This window comes from Primulina eburnea, chromosome 6, assembly GCF_022965805.1.
Source record: "Primulina eburnea isolate SZY01 chromosome 6, ASM2296580v1, whole genome shotgun sequence".
Taxonomy (NCBI): domain Eukaryota; kingdom Viridiplantae; phylum Streptophyta; class Magnoliopsida; order Lamiales; family Gesneriaceae; genus Primulina; species Primulina eburnea.
Window position 1 is genome coordinate 33,435,520 of NC_133106.1, and position 19,126 is coordinate 33,454,645.

The 19,126-nt window shown below is 33.5% G+C and overlaps 4 protein-coding genes across 5 annotated transcripts; 2 read left to right on the top strand and 2 right to left on the bottom strand.

The window, feature by feature from the left end:
* Positions 1 to 1,512: 1,512 nt before the first annotated feature.
* On the top strand, positions 1,513 to 3,301 carry LOC140833511 (uncharacterized). The gene is made up of 2 exons (XM_073197847.1): positions 1,513 to 1,838; positions 2,686 to 3,301. Exons 1-2 carry the CDS (start codon positions 1,671 to 1,673, stop codon positions 3,238 to 3,240), a joined length of 723 nt encoding a protein of 240 aa, XP_073053948.1. The 5' UTR covers positions 1,513 to 1,670; the 3' UTR covers positions 3,241 to 3,301.
* Positions 3,302 to 5,230: 1,929 nt separating this feature from the next.
* Positions 5,231 to 8,232, bottom strand: LOC140834469 (basic leucine zipper 9-like). The gene is made up of 6 exons (XM_073199356.1): positions 7,869 to 8,232; positions 6,481 to 6,598; positions 6,166 to 6,328; positions 6,000 to 6,075; positions 5,790 to 5,915; positions 5,231 to 5,699 (listed from the first exon to the last, which is right to left on the bottom strand). Exons 1-6 carry the CDS (start codon positions 8,082 to 8,084, stop codon positions 5,376 to 5,378), a joined length of 1,023 nt encoding a protein of 340 aa, XP_073055457.1. The 5' UTR covers positions 8,085 to 8,232; the 3' UTR covers positions 5,231 to 5,375.
* Positions 8,233 to 10,777: 2,545 nt separating this feature from the next.
* Positions 10,778 to 13,047, bottom strand: LOC140834470 (AIG2-like protein D). Of its 2 annotated transcripts, XM_073199358.1 has the most exons (6): positions 12,846 to 13,047; positions 12,084 to 12,156; positions 11,878 to 11,970; positions 11,381 to 11,464; positions 11,017 to 11,184; positions 10,778 to 10,918 (listed from the first exon to the last, which is right to left on the bottom strand). In XM_073199358.1, exons 1-5 carry the CDS (start codon positions 12,968 to 12,970, stop codon positions 11,050 to 11,052), a joined length of 510 nt encoding a protein of 169 aa, XP_073055459.1. In that variant the 5' UTR covers positions 12,971 to 13,047; the 3' UTR covers positions 10,778 to 10,918; positions 11,017 to 11,049. The 2 variants fall into 2 exon arrangements, with proteins under 2 accessions (XP_073055459.1, XP_073055458.1); XM_073199357.1 differs by lacking the exon at positions 10,778 to 10,918 and having other exon boundaries at positions 10,951 to 11,184.
* Positions 13,048 to 14,522: 1,475 nt separating this feature from the next.
* On the top strand, positions 14,523 to 18,870 carry LOC140834471 (cryptochrome DASH, chloroplastic/mitochondrial). Its single transcript, XM_073199359.1, has 13 exons — positions 14,523 to 14,986; positions 16,132 to 16,271; positions 16,379 to 16,567; positions 16,657 to 16,782; positions 16,882 to 16,956; positions 17,183 to 17,299; positions 17,387 to 17,433; positions 17,668 to 17,744; positions 17,836 to 17,911; positions 18,022 to 18,091; positions 18,178 to 18,301; positions 18,386 to 18,435; positions 18,519 to 18,870. The coding sequence occupies exons 1-13, from the start codon at positions 14,557 to 14,559 to the stop codon at positions 18,735 to 18,737; spliced, it is 1,740 nt and encodes a 579-aa protein (XP_073055460.1). The 5' UTR covers positions 14,523 to 14,556; the 3' UTR covers positions 18,738 to 18,870.
* The last annotated feature ends 256 nt before the right edge of the window (positions 18,871 to 19,126 follow it).

Below are 19,126 nucleotides of genomic sequence, written 5' to 3' on the forward strand. Positions count from 1 at the left end.
AAATCACAAAGATATAAAAACGCAACACTAAAAATATAATATTTCCTCCAATACATACATATATGAAAAGTAAATATTTTGATAGTACAAGACTAAACCAAGAAAAAAAAATTGCTGTCACTAGCCGAATTTTTTCCCAAACAAATGTACACTCAGATTCTCACTAGTGTTTTTTTTTTTTGACCAGACATATATATATATTATTAAGATTGGGATATCCCTTCTCGAACCCCATCAACGTAACCCCATATAAATGTTGGTTCATTTTGGGCATACATGATTTTATAAATCTATTATACTTTGCTAAATGTTGATAAATATTCAAGATCAAATCTTGCTTTCTTGAAAATTAAATTTCATTTTTTTATTCTTATTCTTATTTTATTTTAAGGCAGTGATCATAATTTTCAAATTTTAATATTAAAGTGTATTTGTATGTATTTTCGGATGTGTATGTTTATCCCCTCATGTACACGTCCTCCTTGATGTGTATATGTGTCATGTGAATCGAAATTTTGGTAATTGATCAAATATTATCAACTCCACCAACTCAAACACTTGCAAAGACGTAAAAACATTTATCACCGTTATCATTTTTAATTTATATCAGAGATTTATCATAATGCGACTTTTTAGTTATTTAATTTCTTTATTTAGTTTATAGATTTTGATCCAATCAATTAATCGGCACGATAAAATGAGGTGGCTTCCATAATTGACCACTTGCTTGCCCACGTTGCATGTATGCAAGTGAAAGTTACGTTATATTAACCAGTCGATCCAAAATTTGGCCAGATTAAATAATTTTTTTTTAAAAAAAAACTACTTTGTAAAAAAAAAATCGATTCTTTCTCCTTTTTAAAATCATATTTAATTCGAACAAAACAGAAGTATCTTTAATTTATGCAATCAGTTAACTTTTTCCTCATCTAAAATTTTATATAATATTTTTTTGTAAATAAAATAAAATCAATTCCATAAGCCACCACATATTAAGTATTAAAAATTTATAATGGGCGATTAATCTAAAGCACCACTACTAAATGTGGATGTGCACATAAATAATTTGGCTAAATACGTAATCATGTTATCCAAACTTTTCATTTATTTTTGTCGTGAGACGGGTCAACTTGATCCATACTTAAAAGTAAAAAGTAATTTTTTTAAAATTGTATAACAACCCGACCATCAAATTTTGATTATTCTCCTAGCATGGCATGCAAATTATTGCACTCGGACATGCAACATATATCTTCCTTTCTGTCAAGATATGATCCTATGTAAAATATACACACGACACCGTGAAAAAATGTGCTTATAAATACAAAAACTCCGCAAAAAGATTGACTTGGAAGCATAATTTCTTGAAGACCGACATTGAAATCCACACCAATCAATAAATGAAAAAATACACAGAATTCCCACATGAACAGACCCACATGAAATATATAATAATATCTCTTGTTTATTCACAAAGTGGAGAGCTCTCTTTTTTTGCCCCTCTAATTCATTCTCATTTTGCTTGCAAACAAGTCTAAGTTCATTTCACTCGGACTTGCCATACACACGCCTCTCTCTCTGTATATAAGTGATATATATTCGGTACTACCCATTCAGCTAGCATACATATTTAAGAAGAAATCAAAACTATCCCTCAAAAGCATATTGAAATGGAGTGGAAGAAGTGCTATTTGGATGTGATTCTTGTTCCATTAGGGTTGCTAATATCCGTAGCTTATCATGTATGGCTATGGCATATGGTTCGGACCCGACCCCTCTCGACGATCATCGGAACTAATGCCCGTGGAAGGAGATTTTGGGTGGCCTCCATCATGAAGGTATCCGCCATTTTTATCATTCGAGAGCATGCAATTTTTTTATGTTAAATAATATGTTTATTTTTTTCATTTGCAAATATCTTAATTTTTTAAGAACTTTTTTTCTTAAAAAAAAACATGAGCTTGATATATTCTAGCATGCTAATTCAATCATCACTATATAAATACGTGACGCGTGCAAATAAACATGTTTAGTATATATAGATGATACATAGTTAGCTAATAATCCACCAAAATGGAGAAAGCAAGCCTATTATGTGTAGTATATGAATTTGACACGCAAAGGAATATAAGATGAAAAAAGTCTATTAATGCGTTTCATGTGTGCAAACACTAATGTCGCATTTCCGTTTCCGAATATTATGCGATAATAATGTGAGAGAGATTCACGTACTACTCCTCGATAGCTACTTGCATTTTTTTCCCCGTTTGGCTAATGATTTTTACAGGGAAACACAACTTTAATTCAAAATAAAAATTTATGATTTAATTATTATAACAAAGTTCATTGTACCAAGCTATGTATATATGTATTTCCTCCACAATTTTTGCATGATATCGACATGTGAATTAGTTTCACGATCATTGCCCGAAAACTTTGACACTTAATTCGAATTTTGTTATTTTTTATTTTCATGTATGTATATGTTGTGAGCACCACTAGAGCATCATTTTTCGAACAACTTTCGTACATAAATTTTGCAATTTTATTTTATACGTATGTTCCAATTTGACCCTACTAAGCGATTAAAAAAAATGCAATCAATGTGCATAAGTACTGGGGATTCAGTGTGTCCCTTGCAGTGGTTAAATTTTCATTGGTATATTTTCGATCGATCCGATACAGGACAATGAGAAGAAAAACATCCTGGCAGTCCAAACCCTCCGGAACACGATCATGGGAGCTACCCTCATGGCCACCACCTCCATCCTCCTCTGCTGCGGCCTCGCCGCGGTGATCAGCAGCACTTACAGCATCAAGAAACCCTTAAACGACGTTGTCTACGGCGCCCACGGCGAGTTCATGGTGGCCGTAAAATACGTCACCCTACTCCTCATCCTCCTCTTCTCATTCCTATGTCACTCCCTCTCCGTACGTTTCATCAACCAGGTCAACTTCCTCATCAACTGTCCTCCAGGGAACCAGAGCGGCGGTATTGTGACGGCGGAGTACGTGTCGGGGTTACTGGAGAAGGGTTTCCTGCTGAATACGGTGGGGAACAGGATGTTCTACGCGGCCCTGCCGCTTATGTTGTGGATTTTTGGGCCGGTTCTTGTTTTCTTGTGCTCGATGACGATGGTTCCGGTGCTGTATCATTTGGATTTTGTGTTCTCCGTTGAGAGGAGAAAATTTGTGGGCGAGAATGGGAATAGCCACGAATGTGGAGCAGATCTTGCATGATAAAGTGATGAGATTTTTATATGTGTTCGATGGTGCACGTTTAATAACTTTTTATTTTGGATGCATCATTCATGATTTATTGATAATTATAACAAATTACAAAAAATCTAAATGAGTTTTACATCGCATGAATATATATATATATATGTATAAATTTCACGATCTTTGAATAAAAAATCAAAAAATTGCATCGTGGAGCTTATAAATTAATTAGGCAAAAACGTGTGTAAAACAGTCTCACAGATCATATTTTGTAACACGAATATCTTATTTAGGACATCTATGAAAAAATATTAATTTTTATGTTAAGAGTATTAAAAAATTCTATTGCTCGGACCCATCAGATCCGAGGCAGTAGGGACGGATCTAGGCGAATTTTTTTCCCAAAATATTTAACATGTTCGAGAGGATGGGACCAGTCCCTCGTTCCCTTCACCCATAAGGGGAAAGTCAGGTAGGCCTCGCCAGGTTATCACCCTAACCCCTTCATGTAACAAGTCCTTCGAAGACAAAAAATTCGGAGTCTTATATATCTCTTTTTTCTTTTCTTTTTTCCAAATTAGGACAGAGTTATAACTCCGATCCATCTCCTTGAGCCGTCAACACGAAGATATAATTAAGTTATCCTCTAACTTTTAATTAATTTAAATTAGACAACTTTATGTTAGTGCTTTCAGGTAAGTTCGATCCTGGGTGTGGGGGCAGTGCCCACACCTAGGATCAATGGCTGTGATTCAATTTCATGGGGAAATTTTTTTTAAAAAAAAATAAAAATTGGGCCAGAAAAAATTCTGGCCCTTGGATGTACCCCTGCAGACAGTGCCTGCAGGGGTAGGAAGGAATAAACCGTGCTTTCCCTACTTCAAGTGCACTATAAATACGGACAAGAGTAAATGTAGAGACAACGTCCTAGTGGACACGAAACTAAATGATAATAATAATAATAATAATAATAATAATAATAATAATAATTATTATTATTATTATTATTATTATTATTATTAAACAGCCAATTATTTATTTGACATGAGAATATTGTGTGAGACACGATATTAAAACTAAAAAAGTTGGTGGGGTGAAAGAAATTTCATAAAAATTTGTGTGAGACGGTTTCACGTGTCGTATTTTGTGAGACTGGTATCTTATTTAGGTCATCCATGAAAAAATATTACTCTTTATGCTAAGAGTATTATTTTTTATTGTAAATATCGATAGGGTTGACCCGTCTCACAGATAAAGATTCCCGAGACTGTCTCACAAGAGACTTACTCAATAAATTTTAGGCAAACTCCCTCAAAGCGAATGACAATAAACCACACCACAACGGAGCCAAATAATTTAATTAATTAACAGCGAACAAAATTCTTCTATATTCAAGTAATATATTTATATTTTAACATTATTTTTATATATATGCATGGTAAATTGTATTCTTTAAATGAAAATTTTCGTTATGAGTTTATTAGAAAGCCATTACAAATCAGTTTATTCGATGATAAATGAAAATTAACTTACAGCACTTGTTTACATATTGTAATACTGATCACGTTTTCTCTGTGTTCTAGGATTCTGGTTATATATAATATAATAATAATCCACACACAAAAACAATTGTGATCTGATCTGACTTTTTTTTATGTCCAAAGTGTTATTTTTTTAGTGCAAACGCTTTATTAGTTAATTTGTGAAGAAATATTATGTAGTGTATGATGATTTGAATGAAAAAAATTACATCCTTTTTTTGTGAAAAATAGAGTGTAATATATACTTATTTGAACGAAAAGAATTATATATTATATTAAAAGTACTATTTTTCATTATTCATATAGACTGAGTCGACTCAACTCACGAATATAAAAATCATTACACGGAGACCTACTGACGTTTTGGGTTGGAAATTTTCTAAAACATTATATTTGGTCGAGCTATCATTTAGATTTTTTCAACTTAACGAAATGCAGGCTCAGTTTTTATTATAATAACATAGAAATTAAAGCATCAACCTAGAAACCTTAACGTGGAATAATTCATCATGCGACACAATAATCCTAGTACAAAGAGAAGAGAAGATCAATATATCACATCCAACAGAAACAAAAGGGTCTAAAACAACATCAACAGTACTGCTTAATTCATCATTTAGACACTGGAACAACATGTGGTGACCAAGACCATATGTCCGGCACACGACCAGCAGGGACTCCGATGACTCCGTTCGCGGCATTTCCCCCGAGCGTATCAACATTTTCCAGCCCATTAATAATGCGTGAATCTGTAATAGCACTGTAATTATGAGAATTTTCATCTCCACAGCCAGTCATTATCTGGGAGAGATTATCCATCCTATTCATGTGGTTGTGCACGTATGCTTGGGGCGTAGTGTTCAGATAATTTTGAAGAAGATGGCTTAAACTCGAGGTCAGCGAGCCTCGAGTCACAAGATCTTCGGCTAGTTTCACCTGGATTAATGAAGGTAAAATCAGGTGCACAATATACTAGAAAAATCGATCAAACGAAACGACGAAATTGTAGCGTGGCGTCTTACATACCTTGGCTCTTAGAGCTTCTACATCAGATTTAAGCACTCGATTGTTTGTAGAGGAGTCTTTAAACTGCTGAGAAGCATCTGTCAGTTGTTTGAACAATGACGAATTCTCAACTCGTAGTTGTTCGACCTGCAGCATGCATAAAGCCTAGTTAGCATTGAGAGAACTCAAGGTGATTCTTTAACTTAAAGAGAAACAAACATATACATTTACCTGTTGTTCGAGCTCGGATAAATGAGCTTGCTTTCTTTTTCTAGAACGCTGAGCTGATTGCCTGTTAGAAGCCATCCTGAAATCACATTCTCAACTCAGATTAGACGAGCTCAAGCTTTGATAGTCTACTTTTCTTCCAACAATTTCTCAAGAGAACTAAGTATACCTTCTGATGCGCTTAATGTCTACGTGATCTGTGCTTTCTACACAAGGTCCAGCTTCAGTCTCTAGACCATCGTCATCCGATTGCTCATGTGAGGAACCACTGCTTGGTCCAATTGTTTGATTATCCTGACCCTTGGGATTAATGGAGGATAATGGACTATCGACTGGAATTACGAGCCAATTTAGTCATCAAATTTTGCTGATTTTTACATGCATAAAGATAACATACTTGCATAGAATTTGATGGCAAATTAGATATTAGCAAATATAAAGGACTGAGCTCTGAACTGGTTGGAATTTCACGGCATTCACTCACCGCACGATGACTTGGAGACAATTGTCGCTGAAGCATTAGACAGGTTAGGATAAAGATCCTGAGACCAGAATGAGGCGTCTGCCAGAGAATTGGAACCTGAGAATTCTCTTAAAATTTCCTGAAATTTAAAAATAAAGGTACGCAATAAAGGCTTTAACTTGATAAGAAGAATATACTGATTTCGTTATACCAACTTCAAATATCGACAACATTTTCTCATGAAATTCAGAGATCCATAAGTGAAACATGTTTACTTGATGCAAAAGGAAAGATTACACGGAGAAGCTGACTTAATTGGTCATACCAAATACCTATATTAATATTGATTCCTATGATCATTCAGTATTTCTAACAAGCCATCACAAATTTTATCGTTCAAACCACGTTATGACACTGTTTGCCAGTGTCCAACAACCAATACTTAAACAGATCTCACGAGGAACGGGGCAACCATCAAACCCCTCTCCCGCTTCTGCAAAGATTTAGCAACAAGAAATTTGTGACAAACACTAACTATTGTGCCTCGTTAAAGAAACAGTGTGATCACTAGAACATTTAGAATGAAGTCTATTGATCCATGGCAGGTTTAACAATCATTTCTGCCAAACACTTGGCTTCTTGCATATTTCACATTGTACTAGCTTCAGATCCAACAGATTAAAATTTACACACCCACAGTTACAGATGTGACTGCCACTATGAAACAAGAAACAAGGACAAAAACTTTTTCAAAAGTGAGAGATCCATTGGAAAAATAAAGCAACATAACATTTCAAAATGATGCATAAAGCAGTGGCTTTTACCAATTACCAAAGCACCTTTACGTTGCATCCGCATTTCTTTAGCTGAAGAATCACCTCAAGATCAAGATTCATGAAACTTTATTACGAAAACCACCAAACTTTTAACAGAAGGAGATACCTTGAACAGTTCATATTCCAACATAATCGTGGTTCAAACTTCAAAGAATGCTGAATATTACAATTAATCAAAGTGGAATTATTTTGGCATACATCAGCAAGCAAAGAGAATCTTAGCCATCTTTTGGTATGAGCTACATATATTCATGGGGCAATAACTGATGGCCGCCTATGAAATTTTATATGTTATTTTTCTGGGTTGCCCCTTCTAATTGTGCGGACGTGTAAATAAATATTATAGCTTTAAACAAAAAGACAAAAAACATCATACAGCTAACTTTATCATTCTGACCAAAGAGAAACTAAAGAAACAATATTTACTTTCACATTACTTCTTCTCAATAATTCAATTCCAAGTACATATAAGAGTCACGAAATAAATCAATCAAAAAGACACAAGAATTATATTATAACTGAAAGGAAACAGGATAAAACATTTATTTCATTACTTTAAGCAAGACTGATTACCGAACTCCGGAAAGGAAGTGGGATGTTATGGTCACTATTTTCCATATCAAATAAACCATGATCAGACCCTCCAAAGATCTCAACTTTGTGGTGTATTTTCTTCTCATCTTCTGAAGAAAAGAACTCACGAAGCGCCAATAATGAATCGCTTTTTTTCATGTCACCGCAACCTGCGAAGACAGAACCGCCATTAAAGCCTGGTTTTTTACTTTCCATTTGCAGATTTCTCGATATTTTTTCTAAAGGATTTCTTAGCTACGAAGAACCTGTGGGTGTCAGGGTGGAGAAGAGAGAGGAGAAGGGAAGGAATATGTGTGGGATTGGAGTTATATATATAATTGGAGTCTGGAGAGTTTAGGTGAACCGAAGTGAAAGAGGAGGAAGAAGCCAAAGTGTCTTTTTGATTAATGAAAAAGCTAAGGAATCTTTTGCATGAAGCTGGTCACACTTTAGGTTGCGAATTTACTTCTACGCCCTTCGGAAAATTGAAATTACACTTTGGACCTTGTATTATTGTTGTTTTTTTTTTCTTATCATTATTTAATAATTTATACGAACCACACGTGATGTGTTTGTTTCGTTTATATTATAATTGTTTTTATTATTACTTTTGTATTTCATATATTCAAATTTTGATATCAAACCAAAAAAATTTCAGTAAATTTATATTATATATATATATATGTCATCCTTGAATATATAATAGTAGGTATATAATAAGTCTTACTTATCTATTTCTATGAGACGATTTAACTCGATCCATGCTTGAAAACAATATTTTTAGTATTAAAATAATGTTTTTTTCAAGAATTGGGTCAACTCGTTGATCTATTTCACAAATTTAATCTGTAAGACTATCTCGTACGAGTTTTTATGATTATTCTTAACAACTTATTAATAATATGTTTAGTTGGAATCTTGACATATTCGAGTTTTTCTTGGCTTCAAATTTATCAATAATTTTGTTTCCATTAAAAGTTATCTTAAACTTCACTTACTCTGAAAATCAATGTAGCAATACCAATAAATATACACCTTATAAATTCATTGTGACAAAACATAAAAAAGTATCCTTCCATGGAGCCAAGCAAGCATACTAATTGGAATCACGTTTTGAATAAATCAACCTTCTTCTTTTGCATTCCATAATATAGTTTGGTATATTGTATTGTCGGATTTATTATATTATGAAAATAGAAAACCAATTTTTTTATTTAAAAAAACCCCCTTTATTATTACAATATCATTAATGTTTGGTGGTGTTTTCTATACTAACAAACACAATGAAAATTTTTATTTTGTTTTTATTTTATTTTTTTGTTTTATTTTATTTTTTCAAAAAAAAAAAAAGAAACCTTTATTTGAGTTGATTGAATTGAATGAATAGGCTTTTCATTGATTAACATAAAGAAAAAAGATGGGGTATTGTTCTGGAGATTGATTTGGACATCACCGGCCTATACAAAGACCAACCCATAGATACCTTCAAAAGTCTAATTGGGTCTGCCAAGTGTAGCATCACACTTTGTGCCAATCAACTTTTTATTTAATTCTTGACTAAGAAAGAGCTTTGATTTGGTGTATCAAAATATTATAGGACCAACACCTTTTGTATTAATAAAAATTATACTAATCATTTAACTCGAATCTTTTAAGTTATATTACAGTATAGATTTCACGGTTCGATCGTTTTACTTCGTATGAATAATTATTACACTTATTATAAAATTTATTGATGTTTTATATTTTTCTTTCCTTTTCTCTCTTTTGAATAAAGTATTTTTGAAATTATATTTGTTTTTGAGGGATAAAAAATGAGTAGAGTCATTTTTTATTATTTTTTTTGGCTGGGATGGTTTTTTTTAAAGTAAAACAAATTCATTACTTCATAATATCTTGATTTACAATACTAAGTAATCAAGCTGGTATATCACCAGAACATCAAACAACAAAAGAAGAAACATCAGAAGTTTCACAAGCTAACCGAGCAACCTTGTTGGTCGATCTCGACATGTGGTTGGGATGGTTACAACAAATGAAAAGGTGTCAGTAAAGGGGCATGCATTTCAATGGAAGAAACCTAAATGAAATGGGAATGTATTTTTTGGAACTTTGAAAACAGTCTGAAAATGAAATAAAGCATCATGAAACTTTTTTAAAAATGTAATATTTTCCATTTAAAAAGAAAGAAATGATGTCTGCTTACCTCTCTAATTGGCCAAGGGAAAGAAGGGATTAAAATATTCCCCTAATTTCCTCCTCTCTTTTTTTTTTGGTTAAAAAAGTTTTTACTTTATTTCCCTGCCTACCAAACTTTTTTTTTATTGATGACCAAGTTGGCTTAACAAATTAGGTAATCTTTATTTCAATAAGGTGCATAAAATTGTCCCCTTTTCTTTTATATTATAAGCCAAAAGAGGAGAATGGCTCCCATATACATATTAGTTCAGAACAAGTAAATTATTTCATTAACCAATTAATGGACCAAAGCATTTTTTAAAATGAAGTTTGCCATTAAAAAAAACATGAGGTTGCATTTCGTTGGCTTGATATGATTATTAATTTAATTAAATTCAACTAAATATTTATTTATTCCAAATCGATCAAATGATTGACTTAAAATTACAGTATTATTATTTATATATTTCTTTATTCATATTCATTAATTATTGTAAATGAACAAAAAATAGATTTTCATTTTATCCCTAAATTAATTAATCAAATCAATTATTATTTATTCAATATTATTACACATCCTACTCATACAGTCATATCAACCCATCTAATAGGACTCTGAAGGATGTATATTACTGTAATAGACAACTAACTACATTCATCATACAAACAAAATGCAATATAAAAAAAAACCTATTAATTTCAAATTAGAATCCTAAAAACTTTATTTAAAAATATCCAAGAGTTTTTTTTTTATTATTATTGTGAATTAAGCATTTACAAGATTTTTTTTTGGTATTTTCACAGAAGTCACAAATGAGATATTGTCTAGTCTTTAAGAATGCAGAGCATCAGTTCCCAAATCCAAACAGATTCTGCAGATTAAGGAAAAAAAAAGGTTAATATATGAAAATTAACCTGGTTTGTGCAAATGGGATTCTGATCCAAAGTCAAATATTGAGGAGAAATGGACCGAGGGTAGAGATCATATGTTGAGACAATTGATTCAATGATTATTAGCTATTCCTTGATAAAATGATTCATAAGTTGCAACCCTCGTCTTTGAATCAGGTAGCTCCAATTCTTCCTTAAATTTGGTTGTCATCTTCAAGAAATCCTCAAAGTGCAGTTGCTTCCATTCCTGTACGATGCAAGGAATTGAGATCGCAACAATTATTCAAGATGCGTCGTCCAGATTCGTCCTCGTTCAAAATTTGAGCAGACAGTTATCATTCGAAAAGTTTCTTTTCTGATCTATCAAAAAAATTAAATGTGTGTGTGTCGCGTGATAGGAAATGAAATTCCTATTTTTGACCGAAAGAAAGATGAAGATTCACCTCAAAATCCCACTCGCCATAGAGGTTTGGATCTGTTTTATTTTGCCAAACATATGTATCCGTTCTCAACTTCTCATAGCCATCCTGCAGATTCAAGAGATCGGCAAAATGTAGAATACATGCACAAGTGACACTTTATAAGTTGAGCAGCCAAATAACATTTAGATAAAGTTCCTAACTTTTTTTCGCAAACAGAAGTCCATGGCCGTTCTATATTTAAGTGCCATAAATTGCAGTCGGCAATTGTTGCATAGATATGCACATAACTATGGCATGAGACATCTTTCCCTTATTATATAGCAAGCTGAGGCTTCTCCACCAAGGCACGAGCCTATTCTCTTCCTTCTTCTACTAATGATTTAGCAGAATGCATAGGTCCCAATTCAGGGAGAAAAGCAAGTTAATCTCTTTCAGTCGCAAAAGCTTGAAAGCTCAAGCCAACAAATTAACCACAAATATAGAACAAGATGATAAAGAACCCAGACATGGTGACCTACATTAAAGAGAACATCGACAGTCTTCCTCTCATATTCAACATCCTCAAATGTATCCAAAATATAAAGTTCAGGTGGGGTGATGCCGATGAGTACCTATAACCAATTTCTAATCATTAGAAAATGCACGGGTACCCGCCGGCTAGGCATCACAAAATATGCTGCAACAAAGAAAGTTCAAAAGATTGAATATGTAACACGCAACACACCTTCCCAATAACTTTCTTATTTTCGACGGGAATGATTGCAGGGTAAACACGCCCCTTGATGCTAAACCTATGGCTATTCAAAATAAAGACAAGGAAACAAATATCAAGAACAGAAACACAGCTCCCTGCTTACTGCATGTTGATAAGAAAAACACTTTATTCAAAAAATCATACATAAAAACTCAAAATAATCAAATCTAATTAATATTGAACATGCATAGAATTGGACAGTGATCTTCACTGAAAATATAATGTGCGCAAATTAGAATGGAGATCATTTTGGTCTCAATCCAGATTCACATGTAAGTAATAATGAATGAATTTACACCATTAAAACAGGGACTTATATATCGTGCGCACAGCAGTCGAACACAAAGATTTGCTGTTTACAAAAAAAAATCACATCTTTCATGGCACAAATTGCTGCCTTAATCTACAACCAAGATTATAGCTCAAACATTTCTGAATTATTCTTCGCTTTTATCATCGCAAAATAATAAATATTCAAAATGTCTAATTCGAAAAAAAAAAAAGAAGGCAAACACCAGTCCTAATAGGATATAATATAAATCAGGCATCGGAAGCGGCACTATCAGTTGCCCACCATCCACTAAATCTCCACAAATATTACAAACAACCCGGATCAGAAAAACAAAGCAAAAGCTAATTTCGACAAATAGCTACGAATACGCCCTCATCTTGAATAGGTACATGGATGCATGTAACATATATGTTTGTAGGAAGAAATTGACAGAGACTGACTGGTCGGGTAGGATGGCAGGGGAAGAAGGAGGGACGCGACTCAAGAGCGCGCATACGACATCGTCCGAGAGGAGGCTACCGTAGACGAAGACATTGGAAACGGTGGCTGGATTGCTTGTGCCCATGGATGACTATGACTGGAAGAGTTGTCGCCTGCTGCAAATTTGGAGCTCCACAAGTTATATAAATTAATTCTACTTTTATAAATACAACAAAAACACGTACGTAAATGAATCTATTTTATGAGAAAGATCTTCAATCTAGGTATCCGTTAAAAATTATTTTTTATGTTAAGAATATTATTTTTTATTGAAAATATCAGTACGGTTGATCTGTCTCACATATAAAGATTCGTGAGACCGTCTTACAAAATACCTATTCAAATACATAAAAATCAATTTTAAGACTCATGGAACTGTAAGGTTGCTTGGATCAACTCCAATAGAATATTAATAAATTTTAAGGTTGAAATTAAATAGAATTGAGTTCGATAATTTTAAGATTGAAATTAAATATAATTGAGTTCGATTTTGATATGCAATTTGAAAATTTTATTTTTTTCAATTCGACTCAAAACGTTCAAAATATTCTTGACTTATTAAGTTTCGATAATTAAGATTGATATATAATATATTATATTAATAAAATATTAAAGTACGCGAATGGTATGGGTGATAACGGTGCGATTTTACAATTTTTTTTAAAAAAATTCAAACCGAATTGTCATATATGGTCGGTTAGTATTTTGAAAAAATAATCGCGGTTTACATGAAGAACTAGTCTTACGGTTTCAAGCGGTTGCGATCGGTTTACGGTTTTTTTAATGAAAAATATTAGAACATATATTTTAATTTATTTGAAAACAACAACCATATATTATCTTTAAATATAAAATATAGTTCAAATCGTACAAAAATAAAAATAGATAAAACAATAATCAAAATCTAAAACTAAGTTAATAATTTAACAACATAACAAACTCACAACAAAATGACATTTACATTATTTTATCTTTTTTTTTACTTTCAAACTTCAAACAAAATATTGTAGTAAATAAAATAAATTCCCTAATAAAAGACTAATATGAAGAATAATTAAAAAGAAGATAAATTTTATTTGTAAAAATAATAATTTTGAAGAGATTTGAGATGTAATGATATGAATAATGACTTCTTTATTTGAATATGTTGTTTAAAAATTATTATAATTTTAGGTCAAATATTATGGCAAGCGGTTTAGGCGGTGCGATTCTTGGCAAAAAAAAAAATAACCGAACCGTCTATGCGGTGCGGTTTATGATTCATATTTTTAATCGCGATTTTCTTAGAATATTATGAAAAACGGTGCAGTGCAATTCGGTTTAGGTGGTTCGGACGATTATTAAAAAATTGATCACCCCTAGCGAACAGTTTACAAATTATTCAACAACATAATTTTTAATCAAGTTTAGTTCGAATTCGGTTCGTTTTGAATATAAGTCAAATATTTATCGAATCATCTCAAAATTCAAAAAAAAAATAGCCTCTGATTTTGCAAATTTGGTTATATGGATTTGAAACGGTGCTTCATCCCAAACCTCGTCAGCCCAAATTCTCAAAGGCTAGCGAAACGCCACGTCATCGTACGGTACACGCACCACGCGTCACCTTCTCAACTATCTATAACGTCCAATGAACCCCGTCTGCTTCAAAACCACAGTAAACCCGACGAGATGATCCATAATCTAGCCATAATTTTCTCTCGTCCCTCAGCAAACCTTTTTCTTCACTCCACAAAACCCACTTTTCAAGCTAAATCACCCGAAAGATTTGTCGTTTTTTGCTGTTTAACTAGAACCATGCACTCCTCGAATGCTGTTAGAACTGCGCAAACTGTGCACCAAGTTCCCGATTTTGGGCCGGATGAAATCGAACGGGTTGCTGAACAGGCGTTTCAGAGGTACAGTTTTGATGGGTCCTCAGGTTTGTCGAAGCGGAAGGGTAAAGGGGTTGCGATTGTTTGGTTCAGGAATGATTTGAGGATTTTGGACAATGAGGTATTGTTTAAGGCTTGGGCTTCATCGGAGGTTGTCTTGCCCGTTTACTGTGTTGATCCGAGACATTTGGGGACAACGCATTACTTTGGGTTTCCTAAGACTGGAGGTACCGCTTCGTACACTTAGTTCATTTTCTTTGTTGGAGATTGCGGTTTTGTAATATGTATCGTGCAAAATATTTCAGATTTATTGTTCAATTTTCTAAGGTTGAATTTGAATTGATGCAAGGATTTGAAATGTATTTTTGTAGTTCCTAGATAAGAATACCGTAAACTTTAAAATTAATCATTGCATATTTATACATTGTTTCATGGTAATGAAGAAGCATTTGAAATTCATGCTAGTTAAATAAGTTAACGTGTAATACTTATTTAAGATAAGTAACCCTGTTTATGACTAGCTGTCTTTCTTCTTCTATTGATACTAAATGAGGTTGGTATTTGATCTTGTCACTTGTGTCTTTAAAAATAGTTACTTCGTTTGATTTGAAGTTCTTAATTTACAGTTTGTGCTTAGATTTTGCGATTATGTTTGTCGTTGCGTCATTCCATTCATTTTTATGCATTCCACAATTACCTATCTCATTTTCTAAAACTGTTGCTGGGCACATGCTTTGCGGGCTCGTGCTGTTTGCCTGTATAGTGTTTTAGTACTTCCAAATCAAAATTTATCCATTAAACCATTGTTCTGATAAAGGGTATTTTATGAAATTAGAAAGTACATAGAGAGATTGAAGGAAATCAGCCTTTCATACTAAATAGTTCGTAAATTTAATGCTTTATATGATATTAATGAGAGGAATTTTAGGACATGCAAAAGGTGGCATACTAAAGAGACCAAAGGAGGTTACCAAATACCTCTATATCTTACAGATAAACATCAAATTCCCGCTCGATGTGATTCATATGCTGGTAGTATACCTTTAAAGATGGTGATTGTCTTAACTCGATTTTCCAATTTGGAACTTTTGTGCTTCGGCTCCTGTTGTTATGGTCGTTATGCTTCGTTGGATTTTTGGACTCCTTTATGCTTCGTTCAATTTTTGGACTCCCATTTGTTGAAAATGTTGATTGATTTTGTATCCTGCAATGCATTTCGAGCTACATTATTATTACCTCCTTCACTTTCAACGGGATGTCTATACTGTTATTGCAACGTGTGAGATTGTTGTCTAGAAGTGCTTGATGTGGCTGTTCGCTTTTTTTGAATTTCGACATATGTGAGAACCTTGTGTATTTACTTCTTTGGCAGCCCTGAGAGCACAATTTCTAATACAATGTTTAGCGGACTTGAAAAGAAATTTGGTGAAGCGTGGTCTCAATCTTTTTATACAGCTGGGGAAACCGGAGGACGTCCTTCCGGCACTCGCAAAAGCATATGAAGTTCACACTGTTAAGAAAATTATACTTTATTTTGTCTTTTACTAGCATAGATCGAACTACTTGTTATAATTTTTGAATCATAGTCTTTTTATTAAATTTTTCTGTCTAGTTATCAGGTTTATGCCCAGAAAGAAACGTGCAGCGAAGAGCTGACAGTCGAGAGGTTGGTATCCAAAAATTTGCAGAGAGTTCTGAATCCAAAGTCAACAACATTAGAATTGATCTGGGGTTGTAGTATGTATCACATAGACGACCTTCCATTTAGCTGCAAGTCCTTACCGGATATTTATACCCAGTTCCGTAAGGTTCAATTTTCTCTTAGAGTTTGATCTCCACACGTCACTTGTCGGCAGATATTTCTTGTTTAGTAGATGTCTGATTATCAAAATTTCAGTCAGTTGAATCAAAATCTTCGATACGGAATTGCATTAAGTTCCCAACATCACTTGGACCTGCACCAGATGTCGTTGATTGGGGATCTGTTCCTGAGTTGTCTTCACTTGGGCTTCAGACAGAAAAGGCACGTTCTGTTGAACTCTATGTATAAGAAGTTCACTTCAGGTGTAACTAGTTTAAGTTTGGTGATAAGTTTTCTTCAGATTACTGGGTCTTGGTGCAGGTCAGCAAAGGAATGTCCTTTGCGGGTGGTGAAAGTGCAGCATTGAGTCGAGTACAGGAGTATTTCTGGAAGAAGGCAAGTACATTTGGTTTGTGCTTTATATCTAGTTACCAGGACAGACCCAGTGGAGGCTAGAGTTATCAACCCCTTTGCATGAAAAAATTTGATTTTTTTTCAGTAGTCAATCTCCCCGAACGCATTAAATAACCCCCAGCCATTCCGTGCCTCGTATTTTCTCGGTCTGCGTAGTGTTAACCATTTTGTCTTTATGACAAAAAATATCGCAATTTTCCTTCTGTAGGATCTGTTGAGGACTTATAAAATCACAAGAAATGGAATGTTAGGACCCGATTACTCAACAAAGTTTTCTATTTGGCTTGCATTAGGATGCCTTTCTCCCCGATTCATTTATGAAGAGGTACAAAGCTACTTTTTTCATCTCTTCCATTAATAACAAATTTTCAATTATACACTGACAGGCCCAATTTCTATCTGACATATTTAGGTAAAGAGATATGAAAAGACAAGAGAATCGAATGATTCGACTTACTGGTATTCTTCACTAAGCATTTTAGCTATTCATTTCTGGATTCTCGTTCAAAAATGAAATGTTGCTGATCTAAAAATTTTATTTCGCTACTAGTCTTGTGAGTGTTGTTAAATTTCAGACGATGAGATTTTGAAATATCATAAATTTTGTTTATTCGTTATTGCATTAAAGTAAAAAGGACAAGTCTGTATTCAGCGTGCTGTATCTTTGAAATTGAAATGTTATTATGTTTTCAGGGTATTGTTTGAATTGATATGGAGAGATTACTTCAGATTTCTATCAATCAAGCAGGGTAACTCTCTCTTTCATGCAGGTAAAAAATTTACCAAAAAACTATTCAGAATTTATAGGGAGGCCCCAAAATGCATATGTGATCTTATGCTTGGTCATGTGTCTCTGTTCAGGTGGTCCTCGAAAAATACAGGCCAATTGGAGCCAAGATCAGGCACTTTTTGATTTGTGGAAGAATGGTTGTACGGGGTACTGTATCTCATATTCCATTGATCAAACATTTCTTATGGTCATTTTGTCTTTAAAAATTAGCAAAGAACATGTTCTTGTCTGCCAATTTTTGTTGCCATTTTTTCCAGCTATCCTTTAATTGATGCAAACATGAAGGAATTGCTGAGTGCTGGGTTCATGTCAAATCGTGGGCGACAGGTAAGAAAAATGAAGATATCATGTAAGACTGAATGGAATCAAGAAACTGCAGCCAAGGTAATGTCTGAACATTCTTTTTCTCCTAGATTGTTTGTTCCTTTCTGGTTCGAGACATGGGCATCGACTGGAGAATGGGAGCTGAATGGTTTGAGACTTGTCTTTTGGATTATGATCCGTGTTCCAACTATGGAAATTGGACCTATGGAGCCGGTAATCCCATAGCATTTCGACAGTTGTCAATCTTATTAAATGTGAATGATGACAAACGTGGTTTTACTTACTATTTATATGTAGGTGTTGGGAATGATCCTAGGGAAGACAGATATTTCAGCATTCCTAAACAAGTAAGGTTCTCTCGTGGTTTAGGAACGTATAAAATTGCTTATAATCGGAATGAGTTACATTCTTATTTTGTTTTTTTTTCCAGGCTCAGAATTATGATCCTGAAGGAGAATTCGTGGCATTTTGGTTGCCTCAGTTACGAGCTCTACCGAAAGAGAAGAGAAACTTTCCTGGAATGGCTTACATAAAACCCATCGTGGCCCTCAAATTTGGCAACACTAAAACAATAAATAACAGGGCGACTACCTCAGGAACAAGAAGAGAGGACAGCAAATGGAAGGGAGGTAGAGGAAACAGAATGTGATGTGTTAAAAATTAGAAGGAGTTTGATTGCTTAGCATTTTCTTGAATTTACCGGCAACTGCCAACTTTTCCAAAACGAGTTTAGTGAGATTAAGCCGTTCGGAAGTTTTTAAACGACTAATAAAATTTCTTGTAATTGTAATTTATTATTTATTAATTAATATTTTAAATTAACGAAGATATAACAATTTGTTATTAATATTATTATTGTATTTATCATTTAAGTAATTTAAATTTTATAAATATTATTGCAATTATTTATAATAGTTATTAATATTATTTCCATTTTACTATCTAAGTTTAGTCTGTAAAGTAAAAATATATCATTTCAGATATCAAGTTTACACTTATTACTTATTTTATTATTCTTAAAATTAAAGTGTGCATGTT

Coding starts and splice junctions, on each gene's coding strand:
- LOC140833511 (XM_073197847.1), top strand. CDS start 1,671: ATGGAGTGGAAGAAGTGCTATTTGGATGTGATTCTTGTTCCATTAGGG. Junction 1,839..2,685: donor GGGTGGCCTCCATCATGAAG/GTATCCGCCATT, acceptor GATCCGATACAG/GACAATGAGAAGAAAAACAT.
- LOC140834469 (XM_073199356.1), bottom strand. CDS start 8,084: ATGGAAAGTAAAAAACCAGGCTTTAATGGCGGTTCTGTCTTCGCAGGT. Junction 6,599..7,868: donor CACTTCCTTTCCGGAGTTCG/GTAATCAGTCTT, acceptor TTTAAATTTCAG/GAAATTTTAAGAGAATTCTC. Junction 5,916..5,999: donor TATCCGAGCTCGAACAACAG/GTAAATGTATAT, acceptor TGCATGCTGCAG/GTCGAACAACTACGAGTTGA.
- LOC140834470 (XM_073199358.1), bottom strand. CDS start 12,970: ATGGGCACAAGCAATCCAGCCACCGTTTCCAATGTCTTCGTCTACGGT. Junction 11,971..12,083: donor ATAAGAAAGTTATTGGGAAG/GTGTGTTGCGTG, acceptor AATTGGTTATAG/GTACTCATCGGCATCACCCC. Junction 11,185..11,380: donor ATGGCGAGTGGGATTTTGAG/GTGAATCTTCAT, acceptor TGCATCGTACAG/GAATGGAAGCAACTGCACTT.
- LOC140834471 (XM_073199359.1), top strand. CDS start 14,557: ATGATCCATAATCTAGCCATAATTTTCTCTCGTCCCTCAGCAAACCTT. Junction 16,272..16,378: donor AAGCATATGAAGTTCACACT/GTTAAGAAAATT, acceptor TCTAGTTATCAG/GTTTATGCCCAGAAAGAAAC. Junction 17,912..18,021: donor TGGAAGAATGGTTGTACGGG/GTACTGTATCTC, acceptor CATTTTTTCCAG/CTATCCTTTAATTGATGCAA.